Below are 19,528 nucleotides of genomic sequence, written 5' to 3'. Positions count from 1 at the left end.
TGTACATACAGATACAGAAGTAACGGTACAGGGTCCTGGGGTGGAGGGGTGCGGTGGGACTGAGTGGGGAGTGGGATGGGGACAAGTAAACAGCGTGAAGGTAGACCAGTGTTCTGTGACTCTGACGTGACTATTTTTTAATATTGGACTAATTGGTGTTTGGGGTTGAAGACATAAAACGGAATGCGAACAGCTAATGGGACACATTTCAGATGGCAATATGACCGTGCTGAAGGATGGGGGTGTGGGGCCAGCTAACCCAAATAACTTGACTGTATATTAACTGTACATATCCCCAGGCACAAGAGAAAATATGTCTAAATAAATATTAAGCTCTAGTTTAGTAGGTTTATTTTTCATAGTTGATGGGTTAGCAGGTCTGAAACCAATTTATGTACATTCTGGAATTGAGGAAATAAATACGTGTATTGTGGATAATAAGAACCAAGTTTTCCCCGGTCGGAAAGGCAGTAGCAGATGTGGGAATGAACGCCCGGGGGGTGGGGGGTGAACCCTGTGTGTGGTATGAGGTCGAGTCCGGGGGCATCCATGAGAACTCTTGGGCTTTAATATTGGCCAATGACAATGTAAAAGTGCATGCGTGTGCATGTGTGTGCGTGTGTGAGTGTGGGTGTATGTGTGTGTGCATGTATGTGTGAGTGTGTGTGTTAGTGTATGTGCGTGTGCATGTGTGTGCGTGTGTGAGTGTAAGTGTATGTGTGTGTGAGTGTGTGTGTGCATGCGTGTGCATGTGTGTGCGTGTGTGTGCGTGTGTGTGTGTTAGTGTATGTGCGTGTGCATGTGTGTGCGTGTGTGAGTGTAAGTGTATGTGTGTGCATGCGTGTGCATGTGTGTGCATGTGTGTGCGTGTGTGAGTGTAGGTGTATGTGTGTGTGCCTCTGTGTGCATGTGTATGTGTGCATGCGTATGCGTGTGCGAGTCTGTGTGCGTGCTGAGGGTTCTAAATTTGGGCAAGGTTGACATTTGGGGCCAGCAATGGTTGCAGGACGACAGTCCCGTGCAGAGTGTGCCTGGCCACATGCCTGGTTTCTGTCCACCAAGTTTACTAAACACATCCAGGCTTGGTTTCAGGAAGAGCCTACGATGGCCCTGAGCTGCCCGCATAAGAAGGGAGAGCTGTGCCGTAGAGTGGCCTCAGGCCAGGGTTACTCACCTGGAGTCCATTTACATTGTAGGCTGAGGCAGGAGGATCACTGTGACAGTTCCAGGCCAGTTTGGCTACAGTGTGATGCCCTGTGCAAACCTTAAAACACACAAAGGAAAATCTCAGAAAAAGAGGCTATAGGAAGATACAGGAGCTGCTTGAAACGCCCCCACTGGTCAAACTGGGAGACTGCAGTTCAAAAGCACTTCCTGCCAGCAGCGGCTTGGGTCCTTGGACAAATGAAGGAGACTGCATGGCTCCTCCACATAGATGTTAAACCAACACATGTGTAAACAGTGCTATGCTGAGGATATAAAATATAAGAAAATCAGTAGATGCCGAAGTTAATGAGGAAAATGGAGAAACAGCTATTTTCATAGTTCTTGATGCCCCTTTGTAATACACTTAATGAGCACCGTGGAAACTGCTTCATGCTGCGGTGCTACCAAGCAGCCAGGGCTCGCTGCTGCTGCTGTGCTCACACATGTCCTGGGCCTCTCGTGATCTAACGCTCTGTGTCTGTCTGTCTGTCTATTTGTATCTCTCTCTCTCTCTCTCTCTCTCTCTCTCTCTCTCTCTTTCTCTCTCTCTCTCTCTATCTCTCGTGCATGCATACACGCACGCAAGCGCGCGCGTACACACACAACCAAGAATGGGCAGACTGAGCATAATCTTGAGGAAACATCAGACATACCAACCTGAAAGACAATCTACAAAATAAATGGCTTCTGATCTTCAAAGGTGTCAAGGTCAATAAACACAAAGAGAAGTCAGCAGCTTATCTAGATCAAAGCAAAGCAGAGGCATGTGAGCATCCAGGGCAACAGGGGTTTTCACTGGATCCTGGACCAGGAGAGAACAGCTTTCCTTTGTAGTGAAAGTCATAAAGGGGACAACTGGAGAAATTTAAATAAAGTCTTTAGATTAGATATATTCTTGTGGTTGTAGAAGGGACTTATCTTCCTCTTAGGAAATGTACAGGAAGATACTTACAGGCTGTTCCGTTTTCATCTTACCTTCAAGTGTTTACATTAAAAAATGATGTGTGTGGTCTGTGCCCTACACTGCAGAGGACCAAGCACAGTGTGTGCTAAGCTGCCCCAGATTCAGAGCCTGAGTCAAGGCTCAGTAGTAATTATCTGTACTAGTTTTGTCAACTTTCTAAAGTCTCCCTCCCCACCCCCCACCATTATCTCTGATGTTTGCTTATTTACCTGGTGAATTCTAAAGGGCAGAAGTCTTTAAACGCTGTTTTGTGAAGGCCAGGACAGGGAGAAGAACTTGCTGTATTTGCTAATTAACTGCTTTACTGGTCAGTGTGGACACCCCCCCCCCCCCCCCCGCTACACACAATCACTTGTGAGCATTTGTGAAAGCAGAGAAACATTAGAGCACAGTGTACCTGTGTTAAACTTAATTTCCACGTCCCCATGAAAGAAGCAGTGGCCCCAGCCGCTGTTTGATCCTGGCGGAGTGCACAGCTAGCGTCTGGCCTGCTGTTTTGGAACCAGCAGGCAGTCAGAAGCCTGCCCCAGTGGCCTCCCTCTGTGTCCTGGTCATGATTTCCCATGCAGATGGGGACCTGGTGAACTCTGGCACAGGTCACCCCAATCCCCAATCTAAAACTCTCAGTCATAATTTTTATGAGTATGTGATTAATAATATCACCGGGGCTGTAAACTAACTCTCAGACTACTGGACTGTCTGCTTACTGTTTATACAGGGACCACTCAATGGCCTTGTCTTCCCTGGGACACTGAAACAGGCGAGCTGGTCCACAGTGGCTCCTCTCATCCGCCTCCTTCCTTCCACCTGGTGTCTCAAGCATTTTGTGTCTCCCCATTGTTCCTGATTTGGCTTTAGAGTTAGTTCCTGGACAGCAGTTCTTGGAGCAGCTAGTTGTGCTGTTAGCCGTACATGGAAAAGAGAGGTATATTTTACTGTGCTCCTTAGAGAAGGAAAATAGTGTTTGATTTCATACGGTAGTGTGTAGCCTGAGGACAAAGTATTCGAGTCTTAATTTTATTCTTGAAACTTAGTGAAGTTTAAGTTTTTTTCATGCTGTATTGACTATACAAGTAGAAAGATTAAAAAAAAAAGTCTTCAGCCTGTGATCCCAGCACTCAGGGAGGCAGAGGCAGGTGGATCTCTGTGAGTTCAAGGCCAACCTGGTCTACAAAGTGAGTCCAGGACATCCAGGGCTACACAGAGAAACCCTGTCTCAAACAAACAAAAACAAACAAGATCTTCAATGGAATGGAAGCAGCCTAGATGCCCATCAATAGATGGATGTGTGTTAAAAGGATGGTACATCTAGACTTAGCATAATGTTACTCTACTGTAAAGAAAAATGAGATTATAAAAAATTCAGGAAAATGGATGGAGTCGGAGATGGCTTCACCCCGTGACCTTCTGCTGTGCCCGGAGTGCTGTCCTGCAGGTCCCTCCACACCGATGCGTACCGGCAACCACTTGCTTTGTACACTGTGAAATTCTCTGATTTTAAAAAAATTGTCTTTATTTATTTTTATGTGTATGACTGTTTTGCTTGTATGTGTGTATACACAGCACGTGTGTGCCCAGTGCCATGGAGTCAGAAGAGGTCTCCTGGGGCTGGAGCTGTGGATGGCTGTGAGCTGCCACGGGGGAGCTGAGGACTGAACCCAGGTCTTCTGCAGAGTCACCTCTGTAGCCTTGTGAAACTTCTCAAAACATGTAACAACTCCTTGTCCTACCCAGACCTCAAGTCCCCACCCCCACATCTTGCCCCACGTTTCTCTTGTGAATCTGAGGTGCTCTTTTCCTGCGCACTGATGGCTCTCTGGCAGCCGAGAGATCCTTTCTTCAAAAGGACTTTGATTGTGTTCACTGGTAACACACAATCCAGTTGCTGACCCCGCCCACCTCGCCCCCATTCATGTCACCAACCTTTTCAAGAAGTTTTTAAATTCTTGCCCTTTGGCTTGTCTTTCTAAGCATCTTACCAAATGCTGCCTCTTTGTAGATAAATGTCACCTTGTTTTCAGTGACTCGCTAGGTCGTCAGAGCTGTTGCAGACCTAATGAAAGTGTTTTGTTTTGTTCTTAATTAAATGTCCTTACATGCGTGTCTAACATACTTCAGGCGTACAGTGATTTCAGATATTCTCTGCCGGCTAAGCCCTTGGAAGCAGTGATTTTTGGCTGTGAGCTAAGCTGCTGCCTGCAAAGCTAGGCTGGGCTAGGGGTGCATTTCTCACAGACATGCAATACAAAGAGGATTTACTATGCCACACTCTAAAAAGAGGAGCTCCGCCTATAGAAGCTTTGTATGACAGAATAACATTCCTACTAGAACTCTTAAGCATGATGTAATGTTTGAGGTCGGTGGGATGGTTTGTGACTAGGATTTTATACACTTTACGTATTCCGTGAGTTGGGAATAGAGATGGTCACATGTTTACGGAGATTGTTAATGTGTCTGGAAGAAAGAGACACATAGAAAAGGTGCCTGGAAGGATATAGGAAGTTGTAAGCATTGATTGGCCTAGGCATGAACAGTCATTTTGAAAAGGTAAACCCATGCCCCCACGCATAACCCTCAGATTCATGGTAACCTGCTGTAACCACGCTGTCTAGATGTGGTCGCATGGATAGTGTGGAAAAGCACTGGGTTTTAAGTAATTAGTTTGTTGCTCCTTCCAGACGGTGAGGTCATTTAAAGGAATAAAAATGCACACACAGATAGACAGGCAAACAGGCTAGGAATTGATCTGCTTCAGTTAAATCACCAAAGTGAAGTTCCTGTCATACCAGGGAGCTCCAAAGGGCAGGAAACAGAGAGAGAGGGGCTGAGCACATCATGGCTACTCCTGCTCCCTTGTTTAGAAGTTAGTTGTCATGCCTGGCTGCAGGTAGGCGGGAAAAGGAGTTTGTCTGAGGGGATTTAAAAATGATTTTATTAGCTAAGGAGAGACAGATAATTGCTATTGTTAGAAGGAGGGAGGGAAGGAGGGAGGGATGGAGGGAAGGAGAGGACAATGCTGGTATCTTAATGCACTCCCCTCATCCTTGGAGACAAGACTCTCACTGCCCTGGAGCTCTCTGATCTCCCTGGACTGCCTGGCCAGCAAGCTCCAGGGCCCCTCTTGCTTCTGCCCAGCCCACACCAGTGTTACAGCATACACAGCTATGCTCAGCGTTGTTCACGTGGGAGCCAAACTGAGGTCCTTATGCTCTTATGGGAAGCACCTACCAGTTCTCTGGATTCAGCCTGAAATTCTGTTTTTAGGTGTCACACACAACATCCCATTGCTCCGAGAGGTGATCGTCAACACGCGCTTTGTTAAAGGTGACATCAGCACTAAATTCCTCTCTGATGTGTATCCTGATGGCTTCAAAGGTATGTGTGTGTATATGTATGTGTGTGTATATGTATGTGTGTGTATATGTATGTGTGTGTATATGTATGTGTGTGTATGTGTATATGACGTATATGTATATATGGATGTATATGTATATGATGTGTCTGTATATGTATGTATGTATATGTATGTATGTATGTATGTATATGTATGTATGTATGTATGTATGTATGTATATGTATGTGCTGAGCCATTTAGTTCTCAGAAGTTTGTTGGATTCTGTTGGGTTATTTTTATTCTTAATTGTAGTGCACAGCTTTTCTGTTACAAGGGAAGGTCCTTTGGCTACTGTTCCATTAACATCCATGTTTTTAGTGTGTATGGGTGATACAAGAGTGTTACCACCATTAGCTTTTCTCTTAAAACAACAACAACAACAACAACAACAACAACAAACCAACCCCAAAACAAAGCAATGCATGTGCAGCATATACTCATGTGTGGAAGCCTAGGAGCACTTTAGCTGTGGTGCGTATAAAGCTCAGAGGACAGTCTCCCAGGTAACAGTTTTAAAGTGTAAAAGAAAAAAAAATGCACTTTGGATGAAGAAAATGTCCTCATGTTAAATTTAACACTGACAAGTTGTCAGTGAGCGTTTCCAGGTTGGCGACGGAGAGCACCGGAGACCTGGTCAGTAGGAAGCAGTGGGTTTACCTGAGACTTAGGAATGCCCGGACATAAAGCTCTAGTGAACCAGGGTTCAAAGGCCGAGTCTGGGATTTCAGGCATCTCAGGGCTTGGCCGATGGATCAGCAGCCCTGTGAGCAGGTGTAAAGCCCTGGACTTTGGTCCTTGGCACCATCAAGTTAAATATAAAGCAAAGCAAAATGCATGTTTATATACAGTTATAGGTAGTTGACTGTTGAACACTTTTGCAAAGAGTTTTTTAGTTCAGATATACAATAATGTTTTTTAAATTAAATTGAAAATAGCTGATTTGAGTGTTCTCTGAGTTTTATCATTAGTATTGAGAAATTAAGAATTTCCTTTATTTTTACTCTTAAAAAGTAATCAGACTATTTTTCTTAAGCTTTTGAATTTTCAAATCTTAGGATAAGCTATGTCATGGCCATGATTGTAGCATTGTACCTGAGTGTTACCTTACTGACCTCTGCTCTCCTGGGGTCAGAACACTGAGGCCATGGCTTCCTACTGTCTCCCTAGCAGCAACCTGGAAAGAGTCCTCCTACCCATGGTGTGGATGAAATGGAGGCTTTGGAATTTCAGTCTCCTTTGCACATATCTAGATAAACAACACACCCTATTTGATTCTAATATTTTGTTCTCTTTACTAAATTTTAGAAGCATTAGGTAAATTGTGAAGAAGATTTAGAATTTCCATATAATTTCCATATGGTTCCACCCAGATAATTTCCATATGGGTCTGCCCAGATAATTCATTTGGCCAGCAACATGATAGGAAATAGTAGACAGAGGGAAAAAGTAGGCAGGATAGATTTGTGTCGATTGTATGCATATATGCATGTATGTATGTGTGTATGTATGCATGCATGTATGTGTGTATGTATGCACGCAGGTGTATATGCATACATGCATGTATGTATGCATGTCTGTATGTATGTGTGTATGTCTGTATGTGTGCATGTGTGTGTATGTATGTATGTATATATGTGAGCATTTGTTTGTATTCACGCATAGTTCTACGTATTATGAGTGTGCATTTGGGCAAGTAACCCACAGGAGAGGGAAGAGGCATTTAAGATCTCTCATTTGCGTTGATGACTAAGTTACCTTTAAATGGCGCACGCCTTTAATCCCAGCGCTCGGGAGGCAAAGGCGGGCAGATCGCTGTGAGTTCGAGGCCAGCCTGGTCTACAAAGTGAATCCAGGACGGCCAAGGCTAACACAGAGAGACCCTGTCTTGAAAAACCAAAAAATAAATAAATAAATAAATAAATAAATAAATAAATAAATAAATACATAAAATAAAATAAAATAAAAATACGTGAAGTGTTGTAGATTATTTAGGAGCCACGATCCCCTTCAACTGAGAAATTGACCGTAGAGCAAAGCACGCTTTCCCATGGCACACTTAACTACCTTTCCTTTGCAGTAAGGAATTTCCAACATGGACTCCTGTGCTTGCCACATAAGGAATCCTGTGTTGTCGGCTGCCATAATTTGTCCAGAAGAACCTTTTACAGTGATGTAATCTCAGCCTTCGTTTTCATTGAGCTCAAAGAAGCTACATGGTCACTAAAACAGCCGAGCCAGGAACTGATCCTGGTTTTTGTTTTGTTTTGTTTTGTTTCCCTTTTTGTTATAGGGTCTTACTATGTCCCTTTTTGTTACAGGGTCTTACTATGCATCTCTGACTGGCTTTGAGTGTAAGGCATTCTTCCTGCCTCAGCCTATGCTTGGCTACTTCTTTTCTTTTCTTTCTTTTTTGTTTTTTTTTTTTTTTTGGTTTTTTGAGACAGGGTTTCTCTGTGTCGCCTTGGCTGTCCTGGACTCACTTTGTAGACCAGGCTGGCCTCGAACTCACAGCGATCCGCCCGCCTCTGCCTCCCGAGTGCTGGGATTAAAGGCATGCGCCACCACGCCCGGCTGGCTATTTCTTTTCTTAAAATTACTTTTAATTATTATTTTTACATTTTCTCATTAAATATATTTTGATCACATTCTTTCTCCTCCCTGAATTCTCCTGGAGGCCCTACCTTCTTACCCACCCGACTTCATGTTCTTTATCTTTCTTAGAAAGAAAACCCAAACTAAATGAAAACAAAATAAAAAAGACAAGAAGCAACAAACCACCACAACATCAAAAAATGCACACAAAAACCCCTAGAGTCCATTTTGTGTTAGTCAATCACTCCTGAGCTTGAAGCCTGTCCTGGAGTATGGTTGATGAACCCAGTGTCACTCCATTGGAGGAAGTGGATTTTTCCTCTCCCAGCACCTGCAAATTACAAACAGCATCTTGGGCAGGCACCGGGCTCTGTTCCTACCTCAGCTTCTTCATGCTGGGATTTTGTCTGGGTTGAACTTTGCGGATCCTGTGCATGCTGTCACAGTCCCTGTGAGCTACTATGTGCATTACGCATTGTTTCTTTCAGTGTTTGGGATGGACTCAGGGCCCTGCACACGCATCTCTAGCCCTGACGATAAGCTCTCAGTGACAGCTTTGTGGTCCTGGAGTTGGGAGGGGGTTCCAGCTCATAGGCTACAGGCTTTTTAAAGATAGGTCCTCAGATGGCCTCTACGGACGGACTTTCATCGAACGCACCTTATCGGCAATCCCCGCCATCTCCCTCCCACCTCACTCCCTGAGGCTACTGTCCTGTCCACCTCTCCTTCTCTGAGTGGCTACCATCCCTTGTCCTTGAGTTTCACCTTCAGTTTCCCCCAGACCAAGTCTCGGCTATGTTAAGTCATCATCTTTGATTGTTTGATGCATGTGCCTGAGAGACAGCAGGAAGCGGCAGGAGAAGCTCGTCCAGGGTTTTCTCAATATGTCCGGGGCCAGGTCACTTGGCCCCGTTGGGGTTACCCATCTGTTTCCCATCTGGCCCGATCTCCTCATCACTGTTCGTAAGCAAGTGCCAGTTTCTATGACTGCATTAACATTTTCTATTACATATGTTTATTTCCTCAAATTTATTTGTAACTGAGGGCACTTTTACAAAAGGTTCTCAGATTTGAACTTCATAATGATTGAATCTAGAATTTAAAAAGTAGGACACACAAGAAATTGTTCTTGTTAGGATAGCAGACTAGCAAGAAGAGACTTGATACCCTAGCACCATATTCAGGGAGAGGAGGTCCCCCTCAGTCACAGTCATAGGGAAGGGGAATGGGGTGAAAGTGGGAGGGAGGGAGGAATGGGAGGATGCACGGGAGGGGATGGCAATTGAGATGTAATATGAATGATTTTATTTTTCAATTAAAAAAACAGTAATAAAAAAAGAAAAATTGTTCTTGTTAACTTTTTACATTCAAATGTTGAAAAGCAAATTTATTTATTTGAAGCTAAAGGCAAAAATGAATAAGCTGTTTTAAGATCTATAATTTTAGTTGACCAATATGAACATGTTGGGTCTCATTTTTCGGTACCTTGTGACTTTCTAACTTCAACCCCCTTTAAAAGCAGTATTGGAATTATCTGTTTTCTTTTGAGAAGTTACTGTTTTTTTTCTTTTTGGTGAGAATTTGGTTGAACATAGGAAGTGTGCATATGTGTTATCACATCCTCTCCCTTGTGTGCTGCTGAGCAGAGGGTTCACAGATTGTTGCTGGGGATCCCTCCCCTCCCCCCTCCACAGAGCTTAACGTATCTCCTGATCCGTGCATGCCACTGAGGAATCGGAACATACACACTGGGTGATTTGTATGTAAATAACTATAGTAACTCCATTAGGTGCTGATGTGGGAGCAATGACGTCATCACATATTCTGTGTCCCAGGATCTGGAACAATTAGTAGATTCCAGGGAGAGATGCAGAAATACTTCACCTTGAAAATGAAGGTCAATAAACACACATAGCTCTGGTCTTGCTGGCTGTGCAGGGCTCCTGTCCCCTAGTCACCCCTGCGCTACACTTGGGGAACTCTTCTAGGTGTTTGCTCTGGGATGGCTGGGTCCCCCCTTTGTGACCCAGATCAGGGGTCTTTGAGCTGTCGGACCCGGGTGCTGGGAACTGACCTTTCAGAACCATGTATGTTCTTAACCACTGAGCTGGCTCAAAAGCCCTGGTTTTATTGTTTTAATGGCACTTATAACTAAACAGTTGTTTTCTTTCTTTTAAAAATATTCAATATCCATTAACACTCACACCTCAGAGGCTGGTGGTAAGGTACAAAAGGGGGGCCAACCGTGCGTCAGCTAGCCTTTCTGCTTGCTGCTACAGAGAGATTTTGGCCACCTTCAGTGTGTAAACCCTTCACACTTCATTGTCTACGTTGTGGAGTAGCCAGACTATGCATTTCGCAATTGGCTTTAATAACTTTTAGAATAAAAGGCATTGGTACCCAGTCACAGCTTTAGAAAAGTTGGTAGTTGCTTGTTCTTCGGTATACATGAACAAGTTTGAAATAAGTTGGCATACCTTTGCAAAGTTGCTTCTACTGAAAAGAACTTTCTACAAAAATTTAATTCAAGGTTTTGTGTAAAAATAAGAAGTGTTAAGTGCTAATTGGAAATTTGCTTTCAAGAATGTCAGTATTCCGGTATTCTGGCTGGAAAATGAATAAACTTAGAAAACAAAACAAAATTAGGCATTTTCCTGCATTAGGCAGTAAGCTTCTAGTGAGCAGGGCTCGGGTATCTCTTCTTACCGAGCTTTCTTACACCTCATCGCCTGCTTCGTATACAATCCTAAGTGAGTCCATTACAGGTGGCTGATGACTATAAAAGGGAAGTGCAGTCATTGACATTACAAATATGGATTGATTGATTGATTGGATTGATTTCCCACAGGACACACGTTAACACAGAGTGAGAGAAATCAGTTGTTGGCCATAGCATCATCGTTGTTTGTGGCATTCCAGTTACGAGCACAGAACTTTCAAGACCATTCAAGGTACGGAGTGAAAGGGCTGGAAACATTCATGATTGTCATGTCTGCACAGAAAAATGCCAGCAATGCTGGACTTGGCTCCTGGTCATCTCAGGGTCTTTGGGGAAAGTACAGTAAACTCACGTGTAATGTGGCACTGGGCATGCATTAGTATAACTTATTTTTTAACTTGTAAAAGAGTATCTTAGCTTTCTAATTTAGACATCAGTAGAGGTAAGAAGCCACTCTGATATTTCTGGGAATTCTGTTCAGCTCAGCTTGCATTGGTTATTTTTTGTTTCATTAATTTCATAGTCTTAAAAAACCTATATACTTATACAGTATTAAGAACCAATCTGGGTGGTTAAAACACATATATCAAGAAATTGGAAGCCGCAGAATGAAGTGAACACAAGGTTGAGACAGTTGCCTGTAACGCCTAAGGATAACTTTGACCTAAGTGGAAGGGAAAACCCCTCCTACCAGGGTAAGGACAAAGTCTTACGGGCAATGCTGCGTCTTAGCAATGGGGTCACTGATTGGCAAGCTGTGCTTGCTGAAGTAACCTTTAGAAGGGAAGCTGCGGTGTTGCTAAAGCTGCATCACTTTTATTTCTTTTCCTTTTTTCTTGCTTTTGCACAAGAGGAACAATGAGAAAGAGTCAGAGTGGGGTGGGGTGGGGACGGGGGTGGGGACGGGGGTGGGGTGGGGTGGGGACGGGGGTGGGGTGGGGTGGGGTGGGGACGGGGGTGGTGGCGGGGGTGGGGACGGGGGTGGGGTGGGGTGGGGTGGGGTGGGGACGGGGGTGGGGATGGGGTGGGGTGGGGTGGGGTGGGGTGGGGACGGGGGTGGGGTGGGGTGGGGATGAGGTGGGGTGGGGTGGGGTGGGGTGGGGACGGGGGTGGGGTGGGGTGGGGTGGGGTGGGGTGGGGTGGGGACGGGGGTGGGGTGGGGTGGGGATGAGGTGGGGTGGGGTGGGGTGGGGTGGGGACGGGGGTGGGGTGGGGTGGGGTGGGGACGGGGGTGGGGTGGGGACGGGGGTGGGGTGGGGTGGGGTGGGGTGGGGTGGGGTGGGGACGGGGGTGGGGTGGGGACGGGGTGGGGTGGGGTGGGGTGGGGTGGGGACGGGGGTGGGGTGGGGTGGGGTGGGGTGGGGACGGGGTGGGGTGGGGTGGGGTGGGGTGGGGACGGGGGTGGGGTGGGGTGGGGTGGGGACGGGGGTGGGGTGGGGTGGGGTGGGGTGGGGTGGGGTGGGGTGGGGTGGGGACGGGGGTGGGGTGGGGTGGGGACGGGGGTGGGGTGGGGTGGGGTGGGGATGGGGTGGGGTGGGGTGGGGTGGGGACGGGGGTGGGGTGGGGTGGGGTGGGGACGGGGGTGGGGTGGGGTGGGGTGGGGTGGGGTGGGGTGGGGTGGGGACGGGGGTGGGGTGGGGTGGGGTGGGGACGGGGGTGGGGTGGGGTGGGGTGGGGACGGGGGTGGGGTGGGGTGGGGTGGGGTGGGGTGGGGTGGGGTGGGGTGGGGACGGGGGTGGGGTGGGGTGGGGTGGGGACGGGGGTGGGGTGGGGTGGGGTGGGGATGGGGTGGGGTGGGGTGGGGTGGGGTGGGGACGGGGGTGGGGTGGGGTGGGGTGGGGTGGGGACGGGGGTGGGGTGGGGTGGGGTGGGGTGGGGTGGGGTGGGGTGGGGATGGTGATGGGAGGTGGCCAAACAGCTCCGAGCAGCACAGATCAGAGCCACACTGCCTCTGAGGGGACGGGCCAGTAACAAAGTTGTGTGTAGTTGCAACTTAATACATAACGTGGTTCATTTATGCTCCTTCTTTGTAGGAAGTGCTAGTAGCTCAGGGTACCACCGTTTAGGAGATGTAATGGCCCCATAAACGACGGGTGATTGGCAGGGGAGGGAGGGTGGTCAGCAAAGCCATCAATCTGATGACGACTCCCCTTGATTACCCTCCGGGTCAGCGTGGAAGCCAGGAGCCACATGTGCTCTTAGGAGTACACTTAAACCCAGCTTCTCCGCCACTGGCCATATTTCAAGTGCTCAGTAGCCGCATGTGGTACAAGGCTCTGTGCTCTGTGAACACAATGACCCTTTTTACCATGGCTGCCCTGCTCCGCTAGGCTCTGTGGATGGTGCTGCTTTAGCAGGGGGGCGAATCTCAACCTCGATTGCCCTTACTTCAGAACTCCCGAGTGTAGTTAAAGGGGAGGCGATGTGACTGTTAGGAGGAGGATTGGCTTTTATTTAAAAGGAATAAATATGCTCATTTATTGTCGGTGGGACTCTGAAGAGGACTTAAAGTGTGAAAAGTCACCCCACACTTCACTAGCAGTCATTTTAAACATTGCAGTGCTTTGCCTGGGGTGGGAGTGAGGTAGGGCGCACACTGCAAAATTAGATTCATCCTAGTAACACAGTTTATACGCAGTTTCTTGTGTTACGTTTTCTTTCAACGTGCTTTAAACCCGAGACCACAGCAACATTTCCATCTCTTAATCTAGTTCCATTCAAAAAAAAAAAATCCCGGGGCTAGAGAGATGGCTCAGAGGTTAAGAGCACTGACTGCTCATCCAGAGGTCCTGAGTTCAATTCCCAGCAACCACATGGTAGCTCACAACCATCTATAATGTGATCTAATGCCCTTTTCTGTCATGCAGGCAAGCACTGTATACATAATAAATAAATAAATCTTGAAAAATATTTTTTAAAAAAATCCATAGTATTATGTTAGACTATTTCCTATCTATTCTTTGGAGAAGCCACTAAGTCTCATAGGTCTTTAAACATCTGAGGTTTATAAGGAGCCCCGTCTAATCATTGCTCGGTTTCTGTGGCCATAAAAAGATGCTCTCCCCTTGCTTCCTGCCTATCCGTTCCCAGCCTGGCACACACACTTGTTGACGTTTTTAAGGGAAATTTCCACACACAAATGGACAAGTTTCAGTTGTGCACTTTGATGAAAAGCTGCTCGTTTGTAACTTAAACCCCAGGAGACAGGAAAGGCAACTGCCTGTCAGAAAGCTCTGTTGCCCCATCTCGCTTTTGGTGCTGCCTTCAGTGACTGACTTTCTTTGTGTTTGGCTTCTGCGCAATGTCTACTCCAAAGTGGAAGTTTGATCCTTGCTGCTTTTAGAACTTCATGTGTCTTAGTGTTGAACACATTGCCCTTTTCTAGGTGGGCAGAATTGTATCAGTGAAAGCCAGAGGTCAGTGGTCATTTCTGTAGAAGGCTGCATTTGTACATGTCCCACACAGCAAGCAATTGTTCCTTTCTGGTGAGTTGACTTTCTGTGGAACTTGCCACTTATTTAGTAGCCAAATGGTCTAAAACTAGTATCACTATTAACAGCAATGGCCCTAAAGTGACATTTGCATGTTCTCTGAAGAGGGTGCTGATGCTCGCCTCCTCTAAGCTGAGGTCCGGTGTCTGAACCTTCAGAGCCTGGCCTCTGAGGCTGTTTTTACGATGAGGCTGGGAATGGAGTGGCATGTCAATCACTCTCTAGGTGTGGCTGCACAGTGTTGTCATGGCCTGTTCACGTAATGTTTTCACTTCCAAACCAGTAGCTTGCAGCCTTTCCTCTGGCCTGTTTGTTTTGGCCGCTGATCTTATTTTCCCAATTTCTCTATGGTTTTTACTCTTTCATCATTTATGACTTGGAAAAAAGACATTACTATGTATCATAGTATTTAGATAGTAAAGTGATAGTGGGCATTTCTGGAAAAAAGAAAAGTTAATGTCAGAAACAATAGTAGGCTTTCTTGGGATGCCCGTAAGTGTGTATAACCTAACTCCTTACATGCATATACTCTGTGTCGTTATTTCCTTCATAATCATTAACTCTCTGGGACTTAGGGTGTTACTGAGAGTTAAGGCCTTGGGCTCGATCCCTAGCTCCGAAACAACGTTAAAAACAGAACCGCTTTAATTAGCAGAGGTATGCATTAAAAGCTCTGTTAAAGGAACTCTTTCTCTTACGTGAATCTGAAATGATTTGACTAGTTGTTGTGGTTTCGTCTAGTAGTTTGGTGTACCAACTGATAACTGCTGGACAGAAAAATGACAATGATGATCCCTTGTCCTGTTTGGTAGTGTCTATATATGCTCAAAATGCCTGCTCTCCTCAGCTCGAAACACAGCTTGTGGGGCAGCCGAAGGAACTGACCTTCCCTGGGCAGGCCCAGCCTCTGCCCCTCAGACTTCTCAGGTGCTGGCAAGAAGGGCCACCCGCCTTCACAGAACTGTTCCACTTCCTCTGTGTGTAGCATTTCCCCTTAATTCATATTTCGTAAGATACTGTGGCTCCGAAGCTGTAATCTGTGCTTTCTGCTAAACCGTGTAATATTGCAGAGGGATGGTGGCTCAGTAGCCAACTCTCCTTCCCTTCCGAGCAAAAGGCATGCTTGGTGCTCTCCCCCTCCCAAGTGCAAATGGACTGTATTTATTTATATAAAAAACCCACATACATTAAAGAGCAGTCATGAGACAATCCGGAAAGCCATATGTAAAAGCTATATTCAAAATGTTCTGCTCATTTGAATAATTTTATTTCTTCTCAAGTCTCTGATGGGGTTGAAGACTAGACAGTTATAGTTTCCCAGCTGGGCTTAAGTTGTTCAGGATTTCAGAACAGGCTTGGTGTTCTTAAGAGTGAAGAGGCATGTGCAGGTGCAGAGAGCCTGGTCCCTCTTAGAGTCAGTCCTCAGAGCTGGGCTGAGCTGTGAGGGCGAGGGGAGTGCTGTCTCTTTTCACACGTTATATTTGTCTCAAGGCCTTTGAGAATAAATGCTGACTCTGGGCTAAATGGAAGTATTTTTATTGCAGATATACAAAATTTACTAAATTTCATTGGTCTCATATTGTTCACTTGCTTTCCTTCCTCTGTCCCTGTGACGGTGAATGTCTCATCAACTTTAAGTAGGCTAGAGTCATTTGGCAAGAGGAAAACATACGTGAGAAAATGTCTCTGTTAGACTGGCCTGTGGGCAAACCTGCGGGGCATTTGCCTGATGAGTGGCTGCTATGGGTGGGCCCATCCCAGTGGACCCGTGTCATTAGATGGGCAGCTCAGGCTTCGTGTGGTCCTCTAGTAAGGGGAGCGAAGGCTGGCTCTGACATGGACTCTGTTCTGATATTTTGATCTCTTCTTCTTGGCGAAACTGCCTCTCCAGGCCACAGGGGAAGAGGACACGCCCAGTCCTGATGTGACCTGTTGAGCAGGAGTGGGTAGGGAGGGGGGCTCCCTTTTCTGAGGAGTAGGGGAGGGGATAGGGTGGAAAGGGAAGGAGGGTGGAACTGGGAGGAGAGGAAGGATGGGGCTACAGGCCAGGATGCAAAGTGAACAAAACAACAACAACAACAGCAGCAGCAGCAGCAGCAGCAGCAGAAAGTAGGCCCAGCAGCTGCGGGGAGCAAGCCTGTGAGCAGCACCATGTCCTCTGCTTCATTTCCTGCCTCTCTGTTCCTGCCTCAGGTTCCTGCCCTGACTTCTATGATGAGCTTAGGTGACCCCTACAATAAGGTCACTCGACCCCAAAGGGGTAGCAGCCCACAGGTTGAGAACTACTGCCATAAGCTATTAGGTGAAATAACTACCCCTCCCACCCCAGCTCAAGCAACGTTTAGTCAGTGTCTTACCACAGCAATAGAAACCCTGAGACATCTCTTTTTACAGCTCATACTCTTTTATAAGGAACAATTAGAAAAACTAACAATGTTTAATTCTTCAATTCAGTTGGAATTCACTTAATGATTATTGATGATAAAGAGAGCTAGTGAGTTCAGGCACGGTACCTCACACTTTTAACCCCAGTGCTTGGGAGGCTGGCGCAGGAGGATTGCTTTGAATTTCAGCACACTATAGACTACACAGCGAGTAACAGGCTGTCTAGAAATACACAGTGAGACCCTTCTGAGAGATGGAAGGGAGAGAGAGAGGGAGAGGGAGAGGAAGGGAGAAGAGATCTAATGGTATTTATATTTCGCGTCAAACAAACTGCAGCATTTACCACCGAAGCCGTTTCCAAGTGTTTAGTTCTGTAGTGTCAGCCGTAGCAACAGTGTAGTAGATCTGGAGCCTCTCCGTACTGCGTACTGCGGAACTGGAAGTCTGCATCCGTGATGAGCGGCCCTCTCCTGCCCCAGAGCCACCATCCGGCACCTCACTTCTGTAAGTCCGACTGCTTCATTATTGTCAGCTTTCCATGTTGTGCTGGGTAGCGTTATGTCAACTTGACACAAGCTAGAGTTGTCTGAAAGGAGGGAACGACCCTCCCTGAGGAACCGCCTCCATGAAGTTCCCGCTGTAGGACATTTTCTTAATTTGTGATTGATGGGGGAGGGGCCAGCTCATGGCGAGTGGCGCCATTCCGGGGCTGGTGGCCCTGGTCCTAGACGAAAGTAGGATGAGCAAGTCCTGGGGAGCAAGCCAGTACAGACCGCTGCCCAGAACCTCTGGGTTCCTACCCGTTTGCGTTCCTGTCCCAACTTTCTTTAGCGGTGAAATGTGACGTAGAAGTGTAAGCCAAATAAACTCCTTTCTCCCCAGCTGCCTTTTGGTCACGTAACTGAGACGCGTGTTTTCGTCTTCCCCGCCCCATTAATCCCTCTCTCCTTCCTCCCTCCGAGTGGGACGGCAAAGGGCAGGGCTTCTTGTATTAGGGCCGAGGGTTGGACCTGGCGTGGGATGGAGAGCCAGGGCAGGTTTTCAGCAGGAGCTTGCTGCAGCGTAGGTACCGACAAGATCTTTGGCCTCAGAGTTAGAGACATTTTGTAACCAGGTAAAAAAAATGAAAGCCAGAAGACCAGCACGCCCGAGAGAGCAGTAGCCAAGGTGTGAGCCTTGGAGCTCCCCAGCACCAGTAGCTCTTTTAGATGGGGGAGTCTGAGAAGGAGAGGCTGGGGAGCGAGGCCGGGAGGAGCCCGCAGGGGCGAGGCTGGGAGGAGCCGCAGGCCGCATGCAGGCATGCAGTCCCAGCACTTGGGAGGAGGAGGCAGAGGAAGCAGGTTGGGCCTTTGTGTAGATACATAGACTCATGCTTTACTTTGATCTTATAGAAAAGGGAGCACTCCACTTAAAAGGACACTTTAAAAGAATATACCATTATATGGTCAACATTTTGCCGTATTAATGTTCTTTAAAATAGTAGTTTTCAAAAACTGTGTATTAGCACTTTAAAAATTAGCATATGGTTGAAGGTCTTGTTCCAATAGGAATAATAAACCGAGAGAGGTATTTTGCATGAGGATTCCTTACAGAACGAGATGGTACAACCCCATATCCCTTATGCACTGAAAATGCACTCACCAAAGGCCTTTGATTTATGGCGTGCCCTGGAGTTGGATTTTTCTTCCTGGTAGGAAACCATGAGTTGGTTTGGTTGTTTTGGCTCCTTCACCCAGCACTGAACTGTGAACAATTGGCCTGACGCAGCAGGTGGGGCGATGGCCTGGTGAGATGCCAGGAGTTTGGTCACAGCTCCATGGCAAGATGCTGCAAAGTGCTTTGCCAAAGTGCTTCAACCTTTGCCTTCGTTTCCTGTCTGATCAATGACAGTTTTGGCCTCTTTAGCTTCAGCTCCGAGCCTGTTTGAATTGAACAAAGTCACAGATTTTAATTTATCCCCATAATTTCTCACCTGACACTAGTTCAGATGTGAAAGACTCACAGCCAGAATGTGCTTTAACAAAAAAAAAAACTATTTATTTATTTATTTATTATGTATACAGTGCTCTGGCTGCATGTACACCTGCAGGCCAGAAGAGGGCATCAGATCACATTACAGATGATTGTGAGACGCCATGTGGTTGTTAGGAATTGAACTCAGGACCTCTGGAAGAGCAGCCAGTGAGTGCTCTTAACCTCTGAGCCATCTCTGCAGCCCCAGAATGTTCTTATGATGACCTGTGGTGATATTGGTGAAAACAGTTAAGCCTACAGTGTGCAAATATATCATTCCCCTATGTTAGGGTTGGCCTAGGTTGTGAGCGTCCCTGTAGCCTTACCTTGTACTCGGCTTAATGGGACATCTTAGGCATCTGACCAGCCGTACAGCCTGTCACCACCTTAGCCCTCTCATCCATAATCCTGTAAGGGAGAATTAGATTCTCTTAAATCCCCTCTATGTGTTATTGTTGTGTTAACATCTGTTTATACATTCTTTTCTCATCTGGCTTCCCGATAAGATGGAGAACCAGTACCCTAATGATTTCTACCTGATAGATGCAATTTATGTGGACTTTTCTTGCTATTGAAAACCCATGGTCTTTCCTGGTCGGTCATAGATGTGATTTGTTCACTCTCCTTCTTCTTCTTCTTCTCCTTCTCCTTCTCCTTCTTCTTCTTCTTCTTCTTCAAAAATAAAAATAAATTTCTAAAGAAATAAAAATTTTAAAAATTTATGTATTATGTATATATGTATACAGTGCTCTGCCTGTATGTAT

General features: G+C 46.5%; 1 protein-coding gene across 3 annotated transcripts in view; it reads left to right on the top strand.

Moving 5' to 3' along the window:
• PCCA (propionyl-CoA carboxylase subunit alpha) overlaps nt 1–19,528 on the top strand; it is a 305,003-nt gene that overhangs the window by 148,892 nt on the left and 136,583 nt on the right. For all 3 annotated transcript variants that reach the window (XM_084767907.1, XM_084767906.1, XM_084767905.1), the window contains 2 exons: nt 5,435–5,545; nt 11,005–11,107. In XM_084767907.1, coding sequence (XP_084624033.1) covers nt 5,435–5,545; nt 11,005–11,107 — 214 coding nt within the window. The remainder of the gene's footprint in view (nt 1–5,434; nt 5,546–11,004; nt 11,108–19,528) is intronic.

The sequence above is a fragment of the Acomys minous genome, assembly GCF_964271855.1.
Source record: "Acomys minous genome assembly, chromosome: 18".
Classification (NCBI taxonomy): Eukaryota; Metazoa; Chordata; class Mammalia; order Rodentia; family Muridae; genus Acomys; species Acomys minous.
This window is presented reverse-complemented; position numbering and strand designations above follow the sequence as displayed.